The sequence below is a fragment of the Siniperca chuatsi genome, linkage group LG15, assembly GCF_020085105.1.
Source record: "Siniperca chuatsi isolate FFG_IHB_CAS linkage group LG15, ASM2008510v1, whole genome shotgun sequence".
NCBI lineage: Eukaryota > Metazoa > Chordata > Actinopteri > Centrarchiformes > Sinipercidae > Siniperca > Siniperca chuatsi.
This window is the reverse complement of record NC_058056.1, coordinates 22,257,685-22,280,798: the sequence shown is the minus strand read 5'-3', so window position 1 is coordinate 22,280,798 and position 23,114 is coordinate 22,257,685. Positions and strand designations below refer to the sequence as shown.

The following is a 23,114-nucleotide window of genomic DNA, read 5'->3' as shown; positions in this document are numbered from 1 at the left end:
TTTATAAAAAAAATAATCATTGTTCAACTTTAAAAACATCTCATTGTAGTGTCTCTTGTCTCAGTGGGTGGGGCTGGGAATAGGTCTGGAAGTTTGTTTTTGTTTGAACCTTGGGACGCTCGTTACTGCAAGGATCTGGACACGAACTGCAACTCAGATTTAAGCTCCAGTTTCATAACGGATACCCAAATATGATCACTTTCATCAACATAAATAAACCAAGTGACTGTAAAACTCAACATAGTTAATGCTGAAGAGCAAGAAGTCTGTTATTCCCTGGTCTTTTGTAAAGATAAGCATAGCTAATACAGCCTGCAAAAAAGCCTGTTCAAATATATATATGTACAATCCATTTTAAAAATTCACACCTCTATTCATCCATGCAAGTATTGTATGTTTATTGACACAAATTAACCACATGGCAAGCTTCATTTCATTTAGTTAGTTATACTGGAGTAGACAGACATGCATTGTCCGTTCACAAAAGTCAAGACTGCTCTGTCACAACTGGGTGTCCACATTTGCAATTATCTGGGTCCAGAGCTGAAACAAACACACACAAAGATGAGATCACATTTTGAAAACATTAAATTTAAAAGTGCTTTCATTCATTCTCTAGTTCTAGGACTTGACATTGGTGAATTAATGATATTTAGACATGCCATTTCATGGCAGGTATCATAATCAGTCATTTGCCATTAATGAAAAGGTATTACTGCAGTAGGTTTTTATCCCAGGAGAACCTTCCTCCCTTCCTTACACGTATTTCACATTGGGAAAACTATGGTGTCCGTGAAACCCGCCAAAAACGCAAACGGCCCTATCAAGAGCCAGTGTTTGGTTTGTTCGTTCTGGGCTACTGTAGAAACATGGCAGTGCAACGTGGTGACCTCTGTGGAAGGGGACCTGCTCCCTCTGTAGATATTAAAAGGGCTTATTCTATGGCAACTAAAACACAATGATTCTTATTTTCAGGTGATTACACACTAATGAAAACATACTTATAAGTATTATATTCCATTTCTGCCAATAGCTCCTTCTACATGTGACACACTGGACCTTTAAACCCCAGCTGACCTCATCATCCTGGTCCACTAAAGATGAGATAAAATTACGTTAAACTAGTGAATATGACATTCATTTAAAACCTAATAAATCAAAATTAGAAACAGGACCTTCCTAAGGTTTCAAAAAAGTGACACCAAGTATAGTCTACTAACCTGATCCCAAACTTTCAGCCAAGGCATGGTCTGTGTCCAGTCCTTTCCAGTATTTCTCCATCAGTATATTCACAACCGCTCCTTCGCACTCAATTTGCACTGCATACTGAGGAACTGCAATCTCTGAGTGGTCACCCATTTTGAACATCATAAGTTTCAGTGGTTTATCAACCAGAAGATTGTAGAATTCTTCATAAACTTCGTCATCCCAGGAGCCCTTAGACTCATCAAAACCATTCAAAGAGCACAAAAAGGCCTGCGGAGCCTCATCCAGCAGACTCTGAGGCAGTGGTCTCACATCCTTGATGTCAACGTCAGACTCATTTCCATAGTCAATAAACACAACACAGAATGCATCGTCAACTCTGCGAATTACTTGAGCTCGATACCACTGTTTATCACTGGAAAACAGAGCAAGGCATGGACTGCCAGGACCAAGAGTCTTGGGGAACATTATGTCCTGCTGTGCCTGTCCTGCTTCCTGAGCAAGCCTTGATACTTTGTTGAGCTCCTCTGTGTTGGTGTACTGACACCAGAAGAAATGGGGTTCCACAATACAAGAAGCATATACCATCTCTGTCTTGCTTTTGGAAATGTTTGGCTTCTTGTACATACAAGTATTTGCATTTCCTTTGGAAACACTGAGGTGTGTTATGTTGGACTCAGTTTGACCATCTTGGAGTAAGTTTTCTGTTTGAGGGTTTCCTGTCGTAACATGGTCTGTGGCAACTGGTTTCCAGTATTTCTGCATTGTGTCATTTACAACCATATTTTCACACATTATTTGCACTGCATACTGAGGAACTGCAATCTCTGAGTGGTCACCCATGTTGAACATCACAAGTTTCAGTGGTTTATCAACCAGAAGATTGTAGAATTCTTCATAAACTTCGTCATCCCAGGAGCCCTTAGACTCATCAAAACCATTCAAAGAGCACAAAAAGGCCTGCGGAGCCTCATCCAGCAGACTCTGAGGCAGTGGTCTCACATCCTTGATGTCAACGTCAGACTCATTTCCATAGTCAATAAACACAACACAGAATGCATCGTCAACTCTGCGAATTACTTGAGCTCGATACCACTGTTTATCACTGGAAAACAGAGCAAGGCATGGACTGCCAGGACCAAGAGTCTTGGGGAACATTATGTCCTGCTGTGCCTGTCCTGCTTCCTGAGCAAGCCTTGATACTTTGTTGAGCTCCTCTGTGTTGGTGTACTGACACCAGAAGAAATGGGGTTCCACAATACAAGAAGCATATACCATCTCTGTTTTGCTTTTGGAAATGTTTGGCTTCTTGTACATGCAAGTATTTGCATTTCCTTTGGAAACACTGAGGTGTGTCATGTTGAACTCAGTTTGACCATCTTTGAGTAAGTTTTCTGTTTGAGGATTTCCTGTCATAACATGTTCTGTGGCAACTGGCTTCCAGTATTTCTGCATTGTGTCATTTACAACTATATTTTCACACACTATTTGCACTGCATATTGAGGAACCACAATCTCTGAGTGGTCTTCCATGTTGAACACTGTTACTTTGAGTGGTTTATCAACCAGAAGATTGTAGAATTCTTCATAAACTTCGTCATCCCAGGAGCCCTTAGACTCATCAAAACCATTCAAAGAGCACAAAAAGGCCTGCGGAGCCTCATCCAGCAGACTCTGAGGCAGTGGTCTCACATCCTTGATGTCAACCTCAGACTCATTTCCATAGTCAATAAACACAACATGGAGTGTATTGTCAGTTCTCTGAATTACCTGAGCTCGATACCACTGGTTGTCACTGGAAAACAGAGCAAGGCATGGACTGCCAGGATCCAAAGTCTTGAGGAACATCATGTCCTGTTGATGAAGTCCTACCTCCTGAGCAAGCGTTGACACTATGTTCAGGTCTTCAGTGTTGGTGTACTGACACCAGAAGTAATGTGGTCCAACAATGCAGGAAGCATACACCTCCTCTGTCTTGTTTAGAGAAATGTTTGGCCTCTTGTACATGCAGATGTTCACATTTCCCTCGGGGCAAGAAGGAAGGGAAAGTTGTGTAATTTCTGAGTCACTGTGGCCACCTTGTATGAAAGTCTCTGCCAAGACAGTTTGTTTGTCCTTAAGAATGACATCCAAAGTTGGTTTTCTTCCTTCATCCAATGTCTTTTCATGTTCAATCTCTGGTGTAGAGACATTAGTTATGGATTTTGAATTCATCTTAAGCTCATCTGTAGCACACATTCCACTGCTGCTGTGGACTTTATTTTCTTCTGTCATCTTTGTTAATACTGATATGTTCATGAGCTCTTGCGTTAAACAGTCCTGATTTGGCACACTAGCATGTTTTGAGCTGTTAGCGAGCTGCTGGTCTCTCTGCTGAACGAGACCAGTCATCTTTTGTTGTGTCATCTTTGATATCATTTCTCTGACTTTCACATTTACATTCAGCGATCCATCAAGCAGTTCAACAATTAGCTTCCCTTTTGGCCCTTTTGCTACCACTGAAATTGTCAAACTATGGCCAATAGCATGATCTGCAAACCACTGATTGACTTCCTGTGGCACTTCTGCAGGGACGTCAAACAGTCCAAGTGGAACAGCCTGCACAGGAACAGACATGGCTATACTTGCTTCAGTGGGAAAGGGGCAAATATCAGATTCATTCACTGCAAGGGTCTGACCATAGTCCACAAAGTGCACTGTAAATTTTGGAGACATTTCTACTACTTGACCTCTGTTCCACTGATTATCAGTGTACCTAGCAAAGCAAATGCTATTAAGTCCAAGTGGGTGACCTATGCGCTGTGGCTGGGCAATGAGTTGTTGAACATTTTCCATTATTTTCGTCAATAAATGAAAATTTCTGTCCAGTTGGCAGTAGAATTGATTGACATTCTCTGAAGCTGTTACCCACACAATTTCATTTCCACCCACCTCAATATTGTGTGTGGAGTAACTGTATGCATCCGATAGGACCTGGGGTGGAATTTGCACGTGAGCTTCAGCCTGTGCACATTTCTGAGCCAGAAGCTTGCATGCGCTGTCAGATGGTGTTTCAATATCTACCACGTTAGGCAGCAGACCTTCTTCATCACACGTTACAGTTTTTACAACGGATGCATCGTGGTTTTGCAGGTCTTGCATAAGGAGTCTAAGAGAGTCATCATTTTCTGTTGTTTGACACCAGAACTTCTGTAGACTTTCAATGCAAGATACTTTTACATTGACACTACTTCCTACAGTAAACACATTGTCATCACAAGTATTTTGCACATCAGAGGGGAAACTTGTTGAAAGATGCCCATTGCTCTGTATTAGAGGGTCTGGATGTTCTGAGCAATCTTTGATATGAATATCATCAGTGCTAGAAGTAGGTACGTCATCTGTCCTGCCATTGACTGCTACGTTCTTGGTGCTTGGCAAAGTTTCCTCTAGTAAACCATCAACATTTACGTTGACATTGTTCTGTAAATCCAAGCATTGTTTGTTTTCAAGTGAACTGAGAAATGATGAGGGAATGGGTTCATTCTGGACATTTGAATCTTCTTCAGTCTTAGAGGGTGGAAAAAGTCCGGCCTTTTCTATAAAACAATTGTTTATGCATGCACCATTAGCTGCATAGAGAGTGACATAATAGACATCTTGAGGTATACTGTGGTGGTCAAACCTTGCCACGACTGTCTGGTGCAGGAGCAGTGATTTCAAGTAATCAGTCTGGTCTGTAGTCCACCCTGTGCCATTATCTTTTACACCATCAAGAGAACAGGGATATGTGACAACTGGCATTCTCAGGAATTTTCCATGCAGTGGTTTGATGTCTCCAACTGGGACTAATTCAGTTTTTCCTTCATCCACATGCAAGACTTCTACAGCACCATCACTAGTCATGTTTTGCTTTAGTAACGAGCGATGCCATCTGCCATTTATCCCTCTAGCAGCACATGGATCCCTGCAGGTCTGTGGTTGTGCCTCTTCTGAATCTGAGCTCTCTTCATAGTGCTGGTGGATCTGCTCTGATAATGTCTTCAATGCCTTGGAAAAAATGAGGAGTTTGCAAAACAAATTCTGTGGATTAGTTACCTCTGTCACGTTAACAGTTTCAAAAAAGTCAGTTAACAGTTCTGGGTAAAAGTATTGGTCATGCTTCACAAGTTGGCAACTAACATTCAGATTCAGTTCCTGCGCTGTGCGGTCAGCCTCAGAAGCCTCTCCTTTTGGTAAGTGAAGACATTTCAGTACAAGGCATTTGAACTTGTCTACTGGAATCTTCTTTGCAACTCCAAACTTACACATGTGCTTGGAAACAATTGGTATGTCTAGGAGAATGGTCCTGTCTGGCATCAGCACATGTTGAACAAGTCCCTTGAACTTTTTGCCAGGCAGAGACTTCCAAAACTTTGTGGCTCTTTCAGGCCAGTTATTCTCAAGGGCGAGGACATTTGCGAGTATGCATGATTCAATTTCAGGAGGAAGGAGAAAACTGTCACTCTGGCCCCATGCTAAAGCTTCACTTGTGGTGATATAGGGCTGTCCCTGGTCAATTAGAAAAACATTGTAAGTTTCACTTTGAATCGCTACAATCCGAGCTCTGTGCCAGGTGTCACCGATGTGAACCAGACAGAGGTCCCCTGGTTTTTCTTCTGATCCATAAAACTTCCTTTTAGGAATCTGAATGTCCTCTCTCATCTGCTCATAAATATGCTTCCTTCCATCACCTATATTAACCCATAATTCTACAAGACCACAACTGGGGTTTAGGTTTACTCTTGTGATGAGAACAGGCACTTCTGATCCTGGCGTTGGAAGCCCGGGAATTGAACACATCGTGGTCAAATATATCTGCAAAATAGAAATAGTAAATGTATTAATGTTGAAGAAAAATAGGCCTTTTAATTACAATCTATGCACTTAATCTGCTTGAATGGCAATTTAACTTAATCTTCTTGTCAAAATGGCTGCCACATAATGTTTGATAATGTCACTAGAGATGTACTCATGTACTGTCATCCTGTGGTATTGGTATTAGCCTATATTGCCTTTGAAATGCAATGTTGTTATCGGCCGACTATTTAGGCGATTTTACTATCTGACATTCTTGTGATGTTTTTACGTGAAAGTAGCTTACGTCAAAACTGCTGACATAGCAACAAAATAACACTAGCATGAAGCACATTTTAGGCCCCTTTGAGAGTTACTGTGTGGGTACCTCTGTTGTAGCTAGTGCCAATACATAGCTGTAGCCATGTTGTTTTTTGAGGTTAACATTACTCTTAGTCAGTAAATCAAAATGGACAATTTTCTCATAAAGTTGAATTGGAAAAGTTAAAACATATGTCATTGTTTACAGCCATATGGTTATCAAAAACCTATGTCAGAAGAGCTAAGCATTTGTTGTATAATATAATATTCTATAATAATATAACACTGTGAAAGGAGCCATTCTGCAGAATGAGTACTTTTACTTGTGATACTTTAGCAAAAGTACATTTTGCTGATAATACTTATGTACTTTTACCTAAGTCATATTTTGAATTCAGGACTTTCACTTGTAATGGAGTATTTTTAGACCATGGTATTTCTACTTTTACTTAAAAAAGGGATCTGAGTACTTCTTCCACCACTGCAATTGATAATTAACATTCAGTTTAAATTTGCCTCACTTGAGTCAGCCTGATAGGTTGGTATGGCTTCAGTTACTAACTGCAAAGGCAGCAAATCCTCCAGAAGAAGGAAACATCTCATGAATCACATTAACACATGTCAAACACAGGAAACCTGCATCTGCAAAGAGGAACACTGGTCACAAGTAGACCTTCGCTATACTTTAGATTATTTGCACACTAAACACTACAAGCTAAGGCTTGAGAGAGAGAGAGAGAGAGAGAGAGATGAATCAACAGCTCTGACCGCTTCAACAAAAACCAAACATTATGAGATTCACTAAATTAGCATTTGGTGCCATCCACTGTCCATCTTCAAATTCAAAGGTTAGTTTTCATGTTCCCATTGTTAAGAGTTGTAGGCTGCATGTTCACCAGCAAGGAATTAAGAGCATTTACAAATTTCAAGTTTAGATCACCATCTAATATACAGTGAGCTACTGTAATGCTGGAAATCATAACATTAAACCGTAATTTACACTACTGTAACAGACACTACATTACAACATTTTGACAGTAATCAAAAAAAGGGGGGAAAAAGCATTTCTTCTTCCTTTTTTTCTTTCCGCACTTTGGTGAGGTAATTAATTAATTAATTAATTAATTAATTATGTTCAGGGCGCTCACCAGGCTAATTATGATAAAATAAGGTGAAATGCTTGCTGGTTGACACCGATCTGTATGCTTAGTGTTGAAATATTGTGCTAATATGAAGTGGCTGTATTCTGATCACTGAGCCAGTGATTTAAAAAAAAAAATTTTTTTTGCACTTTGAATATAGCCTAAGTAAAACCTTTTGTGTTTAAATGTGAGATTTTAGCCGGTTTGGCTCTTTTAACTAAGAGTTTTGCACAATCAAACTCTGTTGTGAACATTGAACCAACTGAGCAGTCATAAAATGCTACGTTTTTGTGATTCCTTATTAGCTCTAATCATTCAGTGAAAAATGAATGAGACATCCCACTATCCATGATTTATGCTCAACGCCACAGACACGCGCTTCACGTCACCCTTCAAGGTGTGTTACAGGTGTACATCAGCACTCAACTCTGATTAACTTACAGCTACTTATACCAACTTGCAGACTGTTACATCATTACAAACACAAATCGATTAGTCTTATCTCACCGTGTTTGGTGCATGCGACTCATCGTCATTGGGATTCACTGGCATGAGGTGGGGGCGGGCACTCACATGAGGTTTTTAAAGTGTTTGATTGCACCACCCTTTCCTCTAATGCCCCGAAAATACATGCAAGATATCAAGCAGACTGTTTTTTAATAGTTCAAATTTGTTTATATGGGCTAAACTCCAAATGCTGCACGATTTATAGCTAGGGATGGTAAAACTAGCAAGAGACAGTTGGATTTTGAAAAATCCTGCCAACAGGACTTCCTCCAAAGCCGCTGCACAAAAACACATTTTCATACATTTTCAATGAGTGCGCGCAGGTACTGGGCTTGTCACAAGCCTGCGACAGCCTCAGATACCGGTTTTTCCCCCCAGAGCATTTGATTTATTGATTGTCGTCGGAATGTAAAGAGAATTTCAACAAACATAACAAAAATGCTTCTGAAGTGCAGTATCTACCCTGGCTTTAATGGCCGCTGAAGTTTACGTCCTTATCTTTTCATTCAAAAAACGTGAGAGTTATTTGTGTTCGCGCGCACACACACAGGTAGGCGGTGATCGAATAACGCAGCTCGCTCTCGGTTCCGTGTTTGGAAGTGAGGCGGAACCCACAACTGTCACTGCTGCTGAAGTTCAGTTCACTCCGACCAGGAAGTCTTAAAACGGTGCACTGTCTCCCCATGACCATGTTATTTTTGCAAGCTGCACACACAGGCCGTCGCACTATGGTAGGCGAAGTTTGTAACGAGCTTGTCATGTTTGTTTGTGATCCAAAAAAGCTAAAGTTTACCAGAAGTTGAAAGTGTTTTAAATGCACCTGTTGCTGTCTAGTGACTGTGAGTCAAAGAGCAATATTGGACTTAGGTGTGTAGTCTTGAAAATATATTTCTTAAATGCTGCAGAGTGGTGGGAAAAACACAGCATGTTCAGCTGACTTTGAATACCTTCTATTTTAGATATCCCATAACGTGATTGTTGGAGACTAGTGATTTAGATCTGTATCATATATATATATATATCATATATCCATACACAAAACGTTTTGAAATAGCTTTATTAAGGCCTAATCTTAATATCAGTATGAATCAGATAGAAAACATTTGGAAACATAAAATCTGGAGTAAATGCAGAGCTGTGTTACACAGTAACACCTGTTGCTGCTGTGTTACTGCTGGTTTCAGGCTGTGGCTTCCTGGCTTGAAGACAAAAGGCTCACATTTCTTTTTTTTCTCTACATGCTCACTCTTTGAAACCAGTTTTGTAATTGCATTGTTTATAGCTATTCAGTATCTTCAAATATTACCCTTCAGTGGGTTTGACGTCACATTTGTACACTTCTCAAAAGAGCAAAACTCAGTTTCTAAAAAGGAGGAACTCGAAGAATTTGAGCGATGGACGTAATTAATGGCTGATAACAGCAAATTTGTAATTTTTGTAATTTCAAAAATAAGTTTCCGGTAAAAGAAAAGTCTGCATCTTCCTCAGGATGTCCATTGCCAGATATAAAAAAAAAAAACTCAGAGTGAAACATTTTGTCTCAGAGTTTTTGTTCCTCAGTTTAACACAAAACACATACACACATCACAAACTTACAACACCACACAACTAATAAATAGGGGGTAATCTGTAATTAATTACATCCCTATAAACTGAACAGTAAACTGTAAAACAAAGTGGACTTTTAGAGTGAAACCTGGCTTTAAACTGATAATGCGGCCTGTCAGGACTGACCTAAAGTGTCCAAGTCTGTCTTATAGTAAAGAAATAGTATCTTGGAGTACTGACATTAATGTTTTGGGTCGTCCTGTTAATTCTATTTCCAGTGACTTGTTTCAAAATGAGTAAGAGGAAAGGCAAAGTGATCAGTGATGCGATAGCTATCAAGTGCCGCAGACTGACAGCTGTGGGTATCGAAGATGCACCAGATGATACAAACCATCAGAGACCATCTTCCAGCAGCTTCTCTCACTCTGCCACAGTGAGTAATTTCCCCATGAAGCGCTAATTCTGCGTCTTTACTTCTCACTGGTGAAATATTGTTTTCTGCATGTATTTCATTTCTAGGGAGATATTGGCCTCATTGAAAGCGTCACTCTAAAGAATTTCATGTGTCACCATTTGCTCGGTCCGTTCCAGTTTGGGCCCAATGTGAATTTCATCGTTGGCAACAATGGAAGTAAGAACCGGATTTCTAAATGTCATGTGATCTGCTGTTGGCTTTGGCTTGCGTGTTTAACACAGCCCAACCAAGCCAGAGTATCGTGCAAATCCACACTATGTAGTCGCTTTGAACAAAGGCAACTTGATAATCCATTTTTGATGGTCAAACAAACAGGGCTGTATTTCATTTTATCATATAGGAGTGCACTGTAACTGTTGTGTATTCAAACGATAGTGTCTTATCTGTAAAACGCAGTAAAGCAGTCACTGCTGTTATAGATAGATAGATAGATAGATAGATAGATAGATAGATAGATAGATAGATAGTACTTAATCTCAGTGGGAAATTGCAGCACTTTATACTTACTATATACCCTATGCAACTAACAACTATTTTCATTGTTAATTAATCTTCTAGATTATTGTCTCAATTAATAGATTCATCGTTTGGTCTGTAAGATGTCATAAAAACAAGGAAAAATGCACTTTTCCCTCGTTTCCTGTCATCTCTCTACTATTTAAAGATGCTTCTGTATAAATGAATTCATCTGTGGAGGGAAAATAACAATGAAAAAGCTTTTAGGGAAAGACATCATTTAACTCTCAGTTAAAGAATTTGTTTATTCAAGTTGACCCTCCTGATGCATTTCTGTGGTTGCGTGATTTGTAGTTATTTGCATACTATCTTTAGTTCTGCCTGCGAGCCAGTAACATCTGTGGTATCCTTTCCACGCAGTGATTTAATGTCTTGTCTGTGTTGTTTCCAATTTAATTCTCAGGTGGAAAAAGTGCCATCCTGACTGCTTTGATTGTAGGCCTCGGTGGAAAGGCCACTGTCACAAATAGAGGAGTGTCACTGAAGGATTTTGTGAAGAGCGGTGAAAGGTAAGTCAGAGTACATGATGTTATACCCAGTGAGAAACATTCCTCAATGACAAATCGACGAGCATCCTTATTATGTTGTTTGTTTACCAGTGAGGCACTGGTCCTACAATTCCATTACAGTGCAGTCTGCTCTCTAGTACTGCAGATATAACCATAAAGCTGAGAAACAGAGGACCAGATGCTTATAAAAGGGACGTCTATGGCGACTGCATCTCCATTGAGCATCGGATCTCTTGTGATGGATGTCGGACCTGCAGACTGAAGAGCAAATCAGGTGACTTTCTTGAGTTACAGATGTGCCCATGTCTTATTAAACCTTCCCTAAATGTCCGGTAAACCAGACACACTTGGGAGTGAAGACAAAACACTTCAGTCAGACCTTCATCCCTCCAAGCTGTATACATTCTTTACTCTTGGTCAGGAATGTTCCTCTATAAACCTGAATGCATGCATTTTATATGCATGGCACTGTTTCACTGTTTTGTACCATCTGTCCACGTTTAAATGTAAATGTAAGACATATTTACATTCACACGTGGACTGATGTTAAGTTGTAAATGTCAGTTATTTTGTAAATATAAGGAACTTCAGCTGCACTTGCCAGTATGCCAGTTACTGATTGAGCTCACTGAGAAGTTTCAACCTGATGATCTCTGTTAGGTACATGCTGGTTGTATCAGGTGTGATCATGCTTCACACGATTATTTTCATTATCTCCGCCGATTATTTTCTTGGTTCATCGATTTGTCTATAAAATGTCAGTGAAAAAGGCTGTTATAATTTCCCACGGCTCAAGGTGAAGTATTCAAATAGCTTATTTTATGTGAATCTAAAACCCAAAGAGCTTCAGATTCAGTTTATTCAGTCATAAATTACTAAGAATAATTAATTGACTAATATGCCAATGAGTGCCATGCAACTTAGATTGTCATCTCCTTCAGGACAACAGAGGTTTGAACCAGATTAGTTGTCTTCTCTCTTGTATTTTAGGGCAACTTATCTCAAACAAGAAGGAGGAGTTGACGGCCATTTTGGACCACTTCAACATCCAGGTACTTACTGTCAAGCTGGAAAAAGTTATTTTTTGTTCTGCAACTTTTTATCTTCCAGTGAATGCACTCATTTTATATTCTGACCTTTTTAAATCTAGCAATTATTTGTGGTTGTTGCAAACACATCCTCCTTACTGCAACATAATTATACCTGAAAGCCTCAGCAGCACATTTGTTTTGTGTATTCCAGTTGGATAACCCAGTGTCCATTCTCAACCAAGAAATGAGTAAACAGTTTCTGCATTCAAAAAATGAATCAGACAAGTATAAGGTACTGCCACTGCCATGTTCTTTATGAGCTTCACATTTTAAGATTACATCTGTATTGAGAGAAGCTAATATAATATTTTTATATGTTAATGTTTTTTGCCTCTTTTCTGCTTTTGTTGTTTGTAGTTCTTTATGAAAGCAACTCTGCTGGAACAGATGAAGAGGGACTACATCCACATCAAGCACACTAAAACAGTCACACGACAGCAGGTTGAGAGACAAGAGGAGGTATTCTACACACTAACATCGATTTATCACATCAGGTCTTTCAACATCAGTTCAGTAATTTACAAATGGAACATTTTTGACAAAGTATTGCTGTTGTCAACCAAGAAATTTTAACAAGATTTCAAAATGGTAATATTTACTTAATGTATAGTATTTACTTTTAGTTAAAACACAGTGGAAGTGATTAGCTTAAAGTGGAAGTTTAAGTTTAAGCGCTTCATGTGCTATTCTCCGGATAATGATGTAAGAAAGATAATGAAAAGTATTATCAGCAGAATGTACTTAAAGTATCAAAGTAAAAGTACTCATTATGTAGAAATGTTCCCTGTCAGTGTTGTACTATTATATATGATGTTTTTTAAATAATCTTACTGCTGTGTTAATGTGTATGTTGCATTTTACTGCTGTAGATGTTTAAGGCTGTGCTAATTTTAACCACTTTATATACTGTTGGGTAGTTTCATCTACAGCAATGCATCATATTCTGTAGGATCGTCATATGTTTGTAACGTCGCTGTCCTGTGAGAAGCACATATCTCTAACAAGTCCACTTTTCATGAGCTCAGAAACACAGCCCTCTTTTCAGCTTTGTGAAGATGCATTTTCCAGATAATCCAAGTTTAAAAAAAAAAGTTAATTTATCTTAAGAAGTAGGAGAATTTTCTAAACCCATGAAAGAAAACTTAATCCTTCAGTTTATCAGGAAAATTCAAATTAAAAAACACCAATAATTTGGAGATACGTGGTTTTCACTGTACAGGAAGGGTATGGAAAATTGTGATCTGAAAGGTAACTAGTAACTACAGCTGTCAGATAAATGTAGTGGAGTAAAATGTACAATATTTGCCTCTGAGATGTAGTGGAGTATAAAGTTTCATAAAATGGAATTACTTAAGTAAAGTACAAGTACCTCAAATTTGTACTTAAGTACAGTACTTGAGTAAATTACATTACAGTTACATTCCACAACTGACTGACACAAAGCATCTTCTTACCCATTTGTTTTCTTTGGCTTTTTCTTGGTTTCATACCTTTTTATTTTACTGGTTGTACACTCAGTCCTGCTTGTTTTATATACGTCTTGTTCTTCCTCCCATTACTTTGTAAATTCTGTTTTGAAAAGTGCTCTATAGGTAAAGTTTGCTTGCTTGCTTGCTGCCGATATGTTTGTCTATTAATAATTTCACATGTACATGTGTATTCTTTTGCCGAAAGAAAATCTAATTATTTCAGCTCTCATACATTTTTATGTTCAGTGTATTAAGGACCTGAAGCAAGAGTTTCTACAGAAGAAAGAGAGGTATGAACATTTGTCGTCCTTCAGTGAGATGAAGGTGGTTTTGGAGAATCTGAAGAAAGCAATGGCGTGGTGTTTGGTAAGAGTTTAACTGTCATCATTGTATAAAACAGAGGAAAAAACCCTTAAATTTTGTTGATTATTTATTGAGTTTCATCTGCTTTTTAAAATTGTATAATTTCTGATAAATTCTGAAGAGTGTTTAGGAAGTATGAAAAGAAAGAAGACAAGAAGAAGCAAAATTTAAGAAACGTGAAAGAATGCATTGCCTAACATCTCTTTAGGGTTCATAATTTTCAAGAAGATGAATCATGGAGATGTTTTTTTATCGTTCTCAGGTCAGAGAGAAGGAGCAGTTTGTACAGCAGTTGAAGGAGGACATTGAAAAGGAAGAGAATAATTACAAACATCAGGACAACCTTCAGCTCTGTCAAGTGAGTCATAAGTGTTCCTATTCTGTATACAGAAGTCTATTTATAAATGTTGGAGCCCTTCAAACCTTCGCCACCATATAAACTGGCTGTCGTTACTTCACATGCTGCATTTTAATGTTTATAGTAAATGTCCCCGTTGTTCGCTCTTTCTCTGATCTTTCATGCAGACTAAGGTCATACAAGTAGAAAAGAAGCTTCAGTGCATCAAAAGCAGAATTGACAGTCTGAGAGAGGAGCAGGAGTCTCTATCAGAGGACAGTCTCAAATTGAAAGAGCAAGTGAAGGTCAACAGCAAAGCTCACAAGGAACAGGAGGTACTGATAGGGAAATATGATGATAATAATAAGATATCAACATATCAAATGTACATAATTTACATTGGTTAAAGTGACAGAATCTTTTCCCATAGCTTGTTTATTTTCGGGCTCTGAACAAACTCAAACAGTCGGAGCAAGAGCAAAACCTTCTTCAGGAGAAAATTAACAAGGCAAAAACAAGGTAGGGGAGCAGAGAGGTTAAACAAAACCTCTAAATGACATCTTTACCTTCATACAAATGCATGCATTTATTTGAAATTCTATTTTTTTTGCACTGTATTTTAGTGTAAGCTTGAACAATGACGGAGAGACAGAATATACAAAAGAGCAGAAGAAAATATCCAGTCTGAAAGAGCAGCTCGCAGAGCTTGAGAAGACGTGCTCACAGCTGAATCAAGAGATCAAGAACAAACATCAGGCACTTTTCAAAGGAAAGGAAGAACGGGACAAGCTGAGGTACAAGAAATTGTATTTGCTTTCACATAAATGTACTGTCAAGGAGGTGTGGTATGAGTGTAATTTGTGAGAGCCCAGTTTATCTGCTGTCCAGTGAAATGTCCTGATCCAGCTCTGTTCGTATTGACTAGATTGGAGGAAAGAAACATCCAGGTTTTGTACGCGTCCAAGCTGAAGAGGAAGAATCAGCTCCTTGCCAGTCGATCGAACAAACTGAAGCGGTTTGGAGATAATGTACCCGACCTGCTGGGTTCGATTGCTGAGGCGTATGCCACGGGACGCTTTCTCAAGAAACCTGTTGGTCCAATAGGTAACTTTCTTGTTTCGTGTTTTGTTGGCTTGACTTCCTTTCTGTATTATAGAAGAGATTAGGTTGTACTTCAAGGAATAGTTTGATATTTTGGGAAATTTGCTTTCTTGCTGAGAGTTAGATGAAAAGATCGATACCACTCTCATATCTGTCCATTCAACATGAAGCAGGAGCCAGCAGATAGTTAGGTTAGCTTAGCATAAAGACTGGAAACAGGGGGAAACAGCTAGCAAGGTTTTGTCCAAAGGTAATAAAATCCACTTACCAGAACATCTAAAGGTCACTATTTAATACGTCATATCTCATTTGTTAAATCCATACAAAAAGTCATGTAAAAAGCGACATGGTGTGGTTTTACAGGGGGTTATGAACTGGACTATTTCTTGGCCGGGGGTAGTAACTTTAATGATGAATGATTAATGAGCTTGACAGAGCCAGGCTAGCTGTTTCTCCCTGTTTCCAGTCTTGCTAAGCTACGCTAACCAGCTGCTGGCTCCTTCTTCATATTGATTTGAGAGTTGTATCGACCTTCTCATCTAACTCTGGTCAAGAAAGCTAATGAATGGGGGTGGTGAAAGGGGACGTTGAAGTGAAAATCGAATTTTAATTTTTAAACATCATCCTTAAATTTGAATGAATTGTTAAACTCGATTTATCGCCCAGCTCTACCTACAAACCTTTAAAATCTGCCATGCAGATAATTTGGTTTACTTTCGTGCAGTCAATCAACTGTCATTTCTGTTTTTCAAATATTAAAAATCTCTTTTCAGTTCATACATTTGCAGTGAAGCAGTAAATTCAGTTAAATTGTACATATTGAAGTTGACAGACAGTGTTTGCTCTCAGGTGTGTGTATCAGTTTGAAGGATCCCACGTTGGCTGTAGCCGTGGAGTGCTGTCTGCGGAGCTTCATGAAGTCTTTCTGCTGTGACAACTACAAGGACGAGGCCGTCCTTCAGGAGCTGATGTCTCGCTATTATCCAAAGGGCAACAGGCCACAGATCATCGTCAGCCCTTTCTCTGAAAAAGTTTACAACATTCATGGACGGTCAGCAGCAGTAGCAGCATTTCAGATTTGTTGACTTTTCTTTCAAGGCATTTTTCTGACACATTTTAAAGCTACATCTTGCTTTCCCTCTCTGCTGTTTTGTAGGAAAGCATATCATCCAGAATACCCATCTGTAATAGACATAATCACAGCGTCAAGCCCGGTTATCATCAACTGCCTGATTGATATGAGGGGGATAGAATCAGTTCTGATAATCAAAGTCAGTGTGTCGCTAATGCATGTTGATGTTGAATATTGCATGTAGAGTTGTTTTAGGATTTTGTTTCATCACCATCTGACCTGTGTTTTATCAAAGGAAAAAGACAAAGCCAGGAGGGTCATGCAGCAAGGCAGGCCACCTAAAAACTGCCGTGAAGCCTTCACTGCTGAGGGAGATCAGGTGTATGCAAACCGGTATTACACCTCCGACTTCAGCATAGCCAAATATCTTGGCGGGGATCTCGAGACTGAAATAAGGTTACCAAGCTATTTTTATGTCAGTTGATATGCAAAAAACATAAGCTGTGAAAAAATGATGGTAAAAAGGAGAGGAGAAAAATACCCAAATGCATATTTAATGATAATTTGAGCGAAAGAAAAATCCAGCCTGAAGTTTAAACCAGCTGCTGGCAGTGACCTGGATTTTAATAGCAGATTCTGGCAAACAGACCGTGCTTCATCCTGTCAAAACTAGTAGGTTATCATTAACGCAAGAAAAAGGAGCAGATGAGACAGGAAAGTAAATACATAAAAAAATAAAACACTTAATCCCAAATAAACCACCTTGAACTCAGTGAATCGGCAGGTGGATTTTGAATGATTTTTAAACTAATGATTTCCTTTAAATTTTAAATACATTTCTTTTAAGGACCAGTTCAACATTTTGGGAAATAAGTTTCCCAAACGCTTTCTTGCTTAGAATTAGATGAGAAGATCAACACCTCTCGCATATCTGTATAGTAAATATGAAGCTACAGACAGCATCCGGTTTGTTTAATATGTTTCCCCCTGTTCCCAGTCTTAATGCTAAGCTAAGATAACGTGAGCTTCATGTTTAGTGTACAGATATGAGAGCAGTATCGATCTACTCATCTAACTCTCTGCAAGAAACCAAACAAGCTTCCCAAAATGACAAACTATTCCCTTAAATTAACTGCATTATATTATCGACATTACCTTGTGCACAGTATACTGCATTTCTCTTTCCCAGTGCTGTATTAATGCCATTTGGTGCTCACACTGAGAGAAATACTCAAATCTAAAATAATTTTTATAGCTTAACTCTTGTGTCAAATGGAAATCTGTGTGTTCTGCTTGGCTGCCAGCATGGGTTTATGAGTTTTCAAGTTTTCAAAAGAGGTGTAATGTGACTCTTTTGGATGAAAATCCATCCTGCCTGTCACAGTCTGTTGGAGTCCGACCTGGAGAATCTCCAGGCTCAACTGTCCAGGTTTCAGCTCCACGTGACCTCTGTGACCGAGGACATTGTGAGCATGGAGAGCAGGCTGAACAGTACCATCATAACCCTGAAGAAGACTCTGGTCAGTGAACTGCACTCTTGCAGGATGTGCACCAGAACCTGGTTTAACTTTTCGTTTCATTCTTTGCTTCTCACTCTGCATTTTCATTTGTATCTCTCCTGTCCTTGCCTCCTCTCTGCTTCCCTTTATGCTCTCTATCTGGGAGAAAGATTGATTATATGTCACTGCTGAAAAGTGAGCAATTAAAATTGGAAAATTATTATTATTATTCAGTTGTTTCTTTTTGATGTTTCCAATTCAGGCATCTGTGAATCAAGTCAAGGCAACAATAACTGAGCTGGAGACTGCTGATGAAGAGCAAATTGATGACATCAGCTCCTTGGTGATCATTTAGTTTTTATTTGCACCCCTTCAAAACAGACATAAATCCTAGCACAGATTATGTAAGTCTAATGTCTTCAAATACTTCTTGCAGGAAGAAGTCGCCCAAGAGAACCAACAGAAAATGGAGGCAGAAAAGCAAACTGTCCATGAAGAAAAGACAGAACTCGACAAGCAACGGAAAATAGCAGAGGACATAGAGTCAAAGTACTCTTCTGTTAGAGAACGAATTGATCAGCTTCCGGAGGACATAGAGCCGTTAAAGGTGCAGCAGAGCATTGTTGTATCACTTTGTTTAGAGGCTCAAAATAGTTTCAGAAACCAAAAGATGCTGCTGTTGCAGACACCTCCCTGTGGTTTTGAAGTTACTGCTTTTGTTTTTGAAAACACTATTAATGTTTTAGAGCACAGCTTTTAAACTGTCCTCAGGAAGTAATGATGGTGAAACTGATTATTGTTATTGTTTGTTGACCCAAAGGATGAGCAGATGAAGCTGGAGGCTGAGTGTGCAAAACATGAACGAAACCTTAAGATTTTAGAAAACAAACTGAAGGCTCATGAAGACAACATCCAAGCTATGAAAAGTGACCTTGCCCAAAGAGAAGAGGAGTTACAGGTAACACAAGCTGTATTTAATTTGCATTTACCTCATGCATACAATGTAGGCTTTTCTAGCTACAGTATGTACTATAGATTAAGCCCAGTTGTTGCACTTTAGCTATACTAAACTATACACATCAGCTAGCAGTTAGTAAACTCTACCAAAGAGATGATTTACTGCCCCCAGAGTACTGTAGCTGTCTCCAGCAAAATTCAGAGTTGTCATCAGACCTCACATGTGATGACAGGAATATGTGGCTAAAGCCACAGAGATCAGTCCTGAGCGGCAGCAGGTGACCGGCAGCACCAAGAGCATCGACGCAGAAATCACTCGGCTGAAGAAGAAAATCAAGGTGTTCGAGAGCAGCCATGGCGAGCAGGAGCAGGTGGTCAGGTGAGAAGTCACAGGCTTTCTAAAAACATCTGGGACTTGATGTTACTACACAGTGAACACAATGTTTTTAGTTTTAGTACAAAATATTTCCCAGAGGCAGAGCTGCTCTGGAGGCAGAACTTAAGTAAATAATCTGAATGCTACCTGATGTAAATTATTTCTCCACTCATGACCACAGCATACAGGGCCGTTCCAGGCCAGCTAAGCTAACTAGCTAACTTAGATCATTTACTTAGATAATCCCAGGGACTACGGATGAAAATTAGCCTTTTGTCTAACATATTTACAGTAATGTTTATTAATATGCACTGTCCCTGACAAAAAACTGAATAAAATAACAAATACTGAAGCAAGACTTTGTAGGGTTTTTTTAGTTCGAAGAAGAGTTAGAGGAGCCTTCTAGCTTCCTTCCTTCCTGTCTTATCATTTCTCTGAGTTTCAGCTTTGGTTATCTAGTCAGACAAAAATGTGTCTGGCCACTGAGGTTCAACCCATCCAATGAGATTTCTTCTGCCACTGACTTACTTCAATCCAATTTGCCCGTTGGCCATCACTAAATCATCTTCTGGCCTTATTCTGGAATAAAAAATATTTAGGCTATGCCATTTTCTGTCCTCTGCCCTCATTAGGGAGTACGCTGAGGCCCTCGCACTCTACAGACAGAAAACCAACCAAGTGAGAGATCTGCGGAGGTTCATCGATCGACTCGATAACATCATGTCAGACAGGCAGAACAGATACAAAGTAATGCGTAGGTAAATAATGCTCTACTAAGTTTGAAAAACAATTCAGAAATGCATGATTGTAGTGTTTAACTGGCAGTGGAAAGTCCCGCTTTTGTCTGATTCTTTCTTCTTCTTCCTTAAGGTCCCGCTTTTGTCTGATTCTTTCTTCTTCTTCCTTAAGGTCCCTCTCTGTCAGATGCAAGTTATACTTCAATAACTTTCTGATAAAGATGAACTGCTGTGGCTCGATGATTTTCGATCACAACAATGAGACGCTCTCAATCTCGGTACGTCTATTTATCTTTGTTCCTGTGTTTTTTTTTACAGCGATTATCTATATTATAGTTAATTGCAATACACAGTTATCCCAAATCACATCATTGAAAAAGAAAGACGTGTGAAGTGTTTATCGCAAAAGACTGGGGAAAACACTTAAAAGTAGTGACCTAAACACACAAGTAAGATGAGGTATCCTGGTGACCAAGTGGTTTAAGTTGCTCCTTGTTCAAGTCCACGTCACAACTTGTCTCTCTCCAATTATAATAAAAAATTATTGAACAAAAAACTGGAACCTGCTACAGGCACTACATTTTTTTTGTTGTTTTATGGAAAAAAAAAACACTCAATACAAGTAATACACAAACCTCTTCTGGCACACGTAAAGGTAAAGCCTCCGGGGAGGGAGGATGATGGTGTGAGTGACATGAGGTCACTGTCTGGTGGCGAACGCTCCTTCTCCACTGTTTGCTTCATGCTCTCCCTGTGGGAGATCACCGAATCACCCTTCAGATGCCTCGATGAGTTCGACGTCTACATGGTGAGCGCACAGAAATATCAGAAACACAGTGTGATCTCACGTGCACGCGATTCGTATAAAAAGATGAATGTAAGTTTGCCCTTTATTTTGTTTAATGTAGGATATGCACAATCGCAGAATCTCTCTGGATCTCCTCCTGGAGCTGTCAGAGCGGCAGCACCTTCGACAGTTTGTCTTCATTACCCCCCTCACCACCAGGTGAAGCTCTTCTTAATGTTTGTTTCTGTTTACATGCTGTCCTTTCCATAACCTTTATCTTTTACATAACTTTTACATCTTTGTTTCCTGTATGGGGGCTAAAGTGTGCCATCAGATCAATTACAGTATAGATTTTTTAAAGTGGTTGATTGTAATCCATTACTCAACTGATACCTTTGAAAAACAATTTATGAAGCGATTACTTATTTAGCATTTAAATAAAAACTGTAAAAATAAAAGTAATACACTTATTATTATTAGTGTCAGTCTTTTGTGTATTTTTAATGCATTCTTAACTGATTTGTGAAATTATATATTTAAAAAGGCTACCATTGGTCACTTAATGTGTCTTTCTATAATTATAAATTATATATAATTAATAAATTATTATTAAAATTACATAACAATCTAATTTAATAATTTGTTATTAGTCCTTTATTAATATATTTAATTGCATCATTTAAATACTAATTTAATAAATCATTTAAATAATACAGTTTTAATTATTACAGTGCCATGCTGCAGCTCCCATCTTTTTCTGCACACGTTGGCAGTTCCTGTTGTCCCACTTTGCTTTTTTATAAAGAAAATTCACTGTGTCAGTAATGTTTGATGACTGATCAAATGTTAATCGTGGTATGTGTCTTTCAGCAATCTACCCAAAACCAGCCTCATCAAAATCCACCAGCTTCAGGATCCGGAAAGGGTCCGGAGTGAAACTGGTGATGAAGATGTTTGAAATGAGCTCCAGGGATGTTGATGTGTACAGTCACTGTATATTTCCACATTACAGTGTTTGGGAGTTGCTGCTTGTAAACGTCATTTAACATTTGTTTGTTTGCTGGGATGTAATATAATAATAAGTAATAATAATTGTGTTATTACAGTTTATGTTGCCAGGACACAAAGGTATGTTAACTTATCCTGTTAACATTTGATTGTTTTTTCACTCTGAAGGCTGTTTCTGGACTTGCCAGGAAGACCGGGGACTCTTAAGGATGTTGATTAGTTTGTCAGATGAAACTTTTTTGGTCTGTTTGGGTGTAAAGAGCAGTACTGCATCTAGGGGCCGCTAGCTATTCTCTTATTCTCGATAATATCCTGAATATTTATCATTCATTGTAAACATTTTAGGCGTCTCAATAACTGAGATTCTTTTCAGTTATGAGCAGAGTGACGAGCCAGATTGTATTTATCTCATTAGTGGCCTCTGCTGGCATGATGCTCTGCAGCAGTGTGTCCTGGTGGTCAAAGAGGGTGTACTGTAACTGGGAAGTCACAGGTCTGATTCCCACCACAGCACTCTTAAGAAAGAAAACAAGTCTCTACCGAGTCATTCAACTAATTTTGAGTTCTCAGCTGGATAAACTAACGGTGGTGAATAATGCAGGTGTTCAAAACAACACAGACAAACCTCTGTGTTGTTTTGTGTTGTGTGTCAACTTTTCAGATTGTAGTGTTATACTGCTTGCTGTTTGTGCTCAGTAGGTAAGATGTCTGCACTAACTTTTTTTTTGTCTCTTTTAATTTTAGCTATGTAGTAATGTAGCAAACTATTGACATGATTATGTGGTAATTATATTTTGACAGTTGTAGTGGATAATACGCGTTTATTATGCGTTTCATAAATTGACAGTATCTTTAAAAATTGTACACTGAAATTGTTTTACAGTTGACTATTTTTGTGTAGGTTTACCTCAGGAGTCTGGTACCAGAGAGGAAGACTTTTACTATTTTACCCCAGGGCTCTACTCAGCCTGTCAGTGTTAATATTTTTACAACAGATTGATTAAAGCTGATCATATTTGGGCTCTGTTACATAAACATGTACATTAGTGCTCTCTAGTTCTCTCCCTTGTTAGAAACGCTCATCTATCTGTAGTTAACTAACAGCTGTGTAGAATCATAACCGTTGTTACAATAAACTCGGAGAAGAAATTTTGGATGATCTAAACGCTTTTGTATCTGTATCTGTGATACTTTTCATACATACAAGGCTATCCATTCATGCATTCCATGCATTCATCCACATCAACATGTATATTCAACACAGTCTTAAAGTCTGCA

The 23,114-nt window shown here is 38.8% G+C and overlaps 2 protein-coding genes across 7 annotated transcripts; one reads left to right on the top strand and one right to left on the bottom strand.

Annotated features, from left to right (window-relative positions):
- Positions 1-381: 381 nt before the first annotated feature.
- On the bottom strand, positions 382-8,248 carry LOC122861560 (tudor domain-containing 6). Of its 2 annotated transcripts, XM_044166143.1 has the most exons (4): positions 7,992-8,248; positions 5,368-6,042; positions 1,221-5,235; positions 382-543 (listed from the first exon to the last, which is right to left on the bottom strand). In XM_044166143.1, exons 1-4 carry the CDS (start codon positions 8,034-8,036, stop codon positions 488-490), a joined length of 4,791 nt encoding a protein of 1,596 aa, XP_044022078.1. In that variant the 5' UTR covers positions 8,037-8,248; the 3' UTR covers positions 382-487. The 2 variants fall into 2 exon arrangements, with proteins under 2 accessions (XP_044022078.1, XP_044022077.1); XM_044166142.1 differs by having other exon boundaries at positions 1,221-6,042; positions 7,992-8,245.
- smc6 (structural maintenance of chromosomes 6) lies at positions 7,052-23,001 on the top strand. Of its 5 annotated transcripts, none has more exons than XM_044166145.1 (27): positions 7,052-7,190; positions 9,818-9,972; positions 10,059-10,170; positions 10,934-11,039; positions 11,177-11,313; positions 12,030-12,091; positions 12,282-12,362; positions 12,488-12,589; positions 13,846-13,965; positions 14,225-14,320; positions 14,488-14,634; positions 14,730-14,818; positions 14,923-15,093; positions 15,225-15,403; positions 16,250-16,451; positions 16,557-16,671; positions 16,768-16,928; positions 17,857-17,992; positions 18,234-18,314; positions 18,408-18,578; positions 18,792-18,929; positions 19,162-19,307; positions 19,937-20,062; positions 20,214-20,319; positions 20,697-20,849; positions 20,950-21,047; positions 21,699-23,001. In XM_044166145.1, exons 2-27 carry the CDS (start codon positions 9,832-9,834, stop codon positions 21,784-21,786), a joined length of 3,264 nt encoding a protein of 1,087 aa, XP_044022080.1. In that variant the 5' UTR covers positions 7,052-7,190; positions 9,818-9,831; the 3' UTR covers positions 21,787-23,001. The 5 variants fall into 5 exon arrangements, 4 of the variants coding, with proteins under 4 accessions (XP_044022080.1, XP_044022082.1, XP_044022079.1 ...); XM_044166144.1 differs by lacking the exon at positions 7,052-7,190 and adding an exon at positions 8,536-8,722; XR_006374504.1 differs by lacking the exons at positions 7,052-7,190; positions 20,950-21,047; positions 21,699-23,001 and adding an exon at positions 8,528-8,722 and having other exon boundaries at positions 19,937-20,058; positions 20,697-20,838.
- Positions 23,002-23,114: the final 113 nt, after the last annotated feature.

Excerpts from the sequence above, each read along its gene's own strand:
- smc6 (XM_044166145.1), top strand. The coding sequence starts at position 9,832 with ATGAGTAAGAGGAAAGGCAAAGTGATCAGTGATGCGATAGCTATCAAG. Across the intron at positions 12,363-12,487 it reads ATGAATCAGACAAGTATAAG|TTCTTTATGAAAGCAACTCT; the intron begins GTACTGCCACTG and ends TGTTGTTTGTAG. Across the intron at positions 18,579-18,791 it reads AGGACATAGAGCCGTTAAAG|GATGAGCAGATGAAGCTGGA; the intron begins GTGCAGCAGAGC and ends GTTGACCCAAAG.
- LOC122861560 (XM_044166142.1), bottom strand. The coding sequence starts at position 8,036 with ATGCCAGTGAATCCCAATGACGATGAGTCGCATGCACCAAACACG. Across the intron at positions 6,043-7,991 it reads AGTCGCATGCACCAAACACG|ATATATTTGACCACGATGTG; the intron begins GTGAGATAAGAC and ends TCTATTTTGCAG. Across the intron at positions 544-1,220 it reads GGCTGAAAGTTTGGGATCAG|CTCTGGACCCAGATAATTGC; the intron begins GTTAGTAGACTA and ends TGTTTGTTTCAG.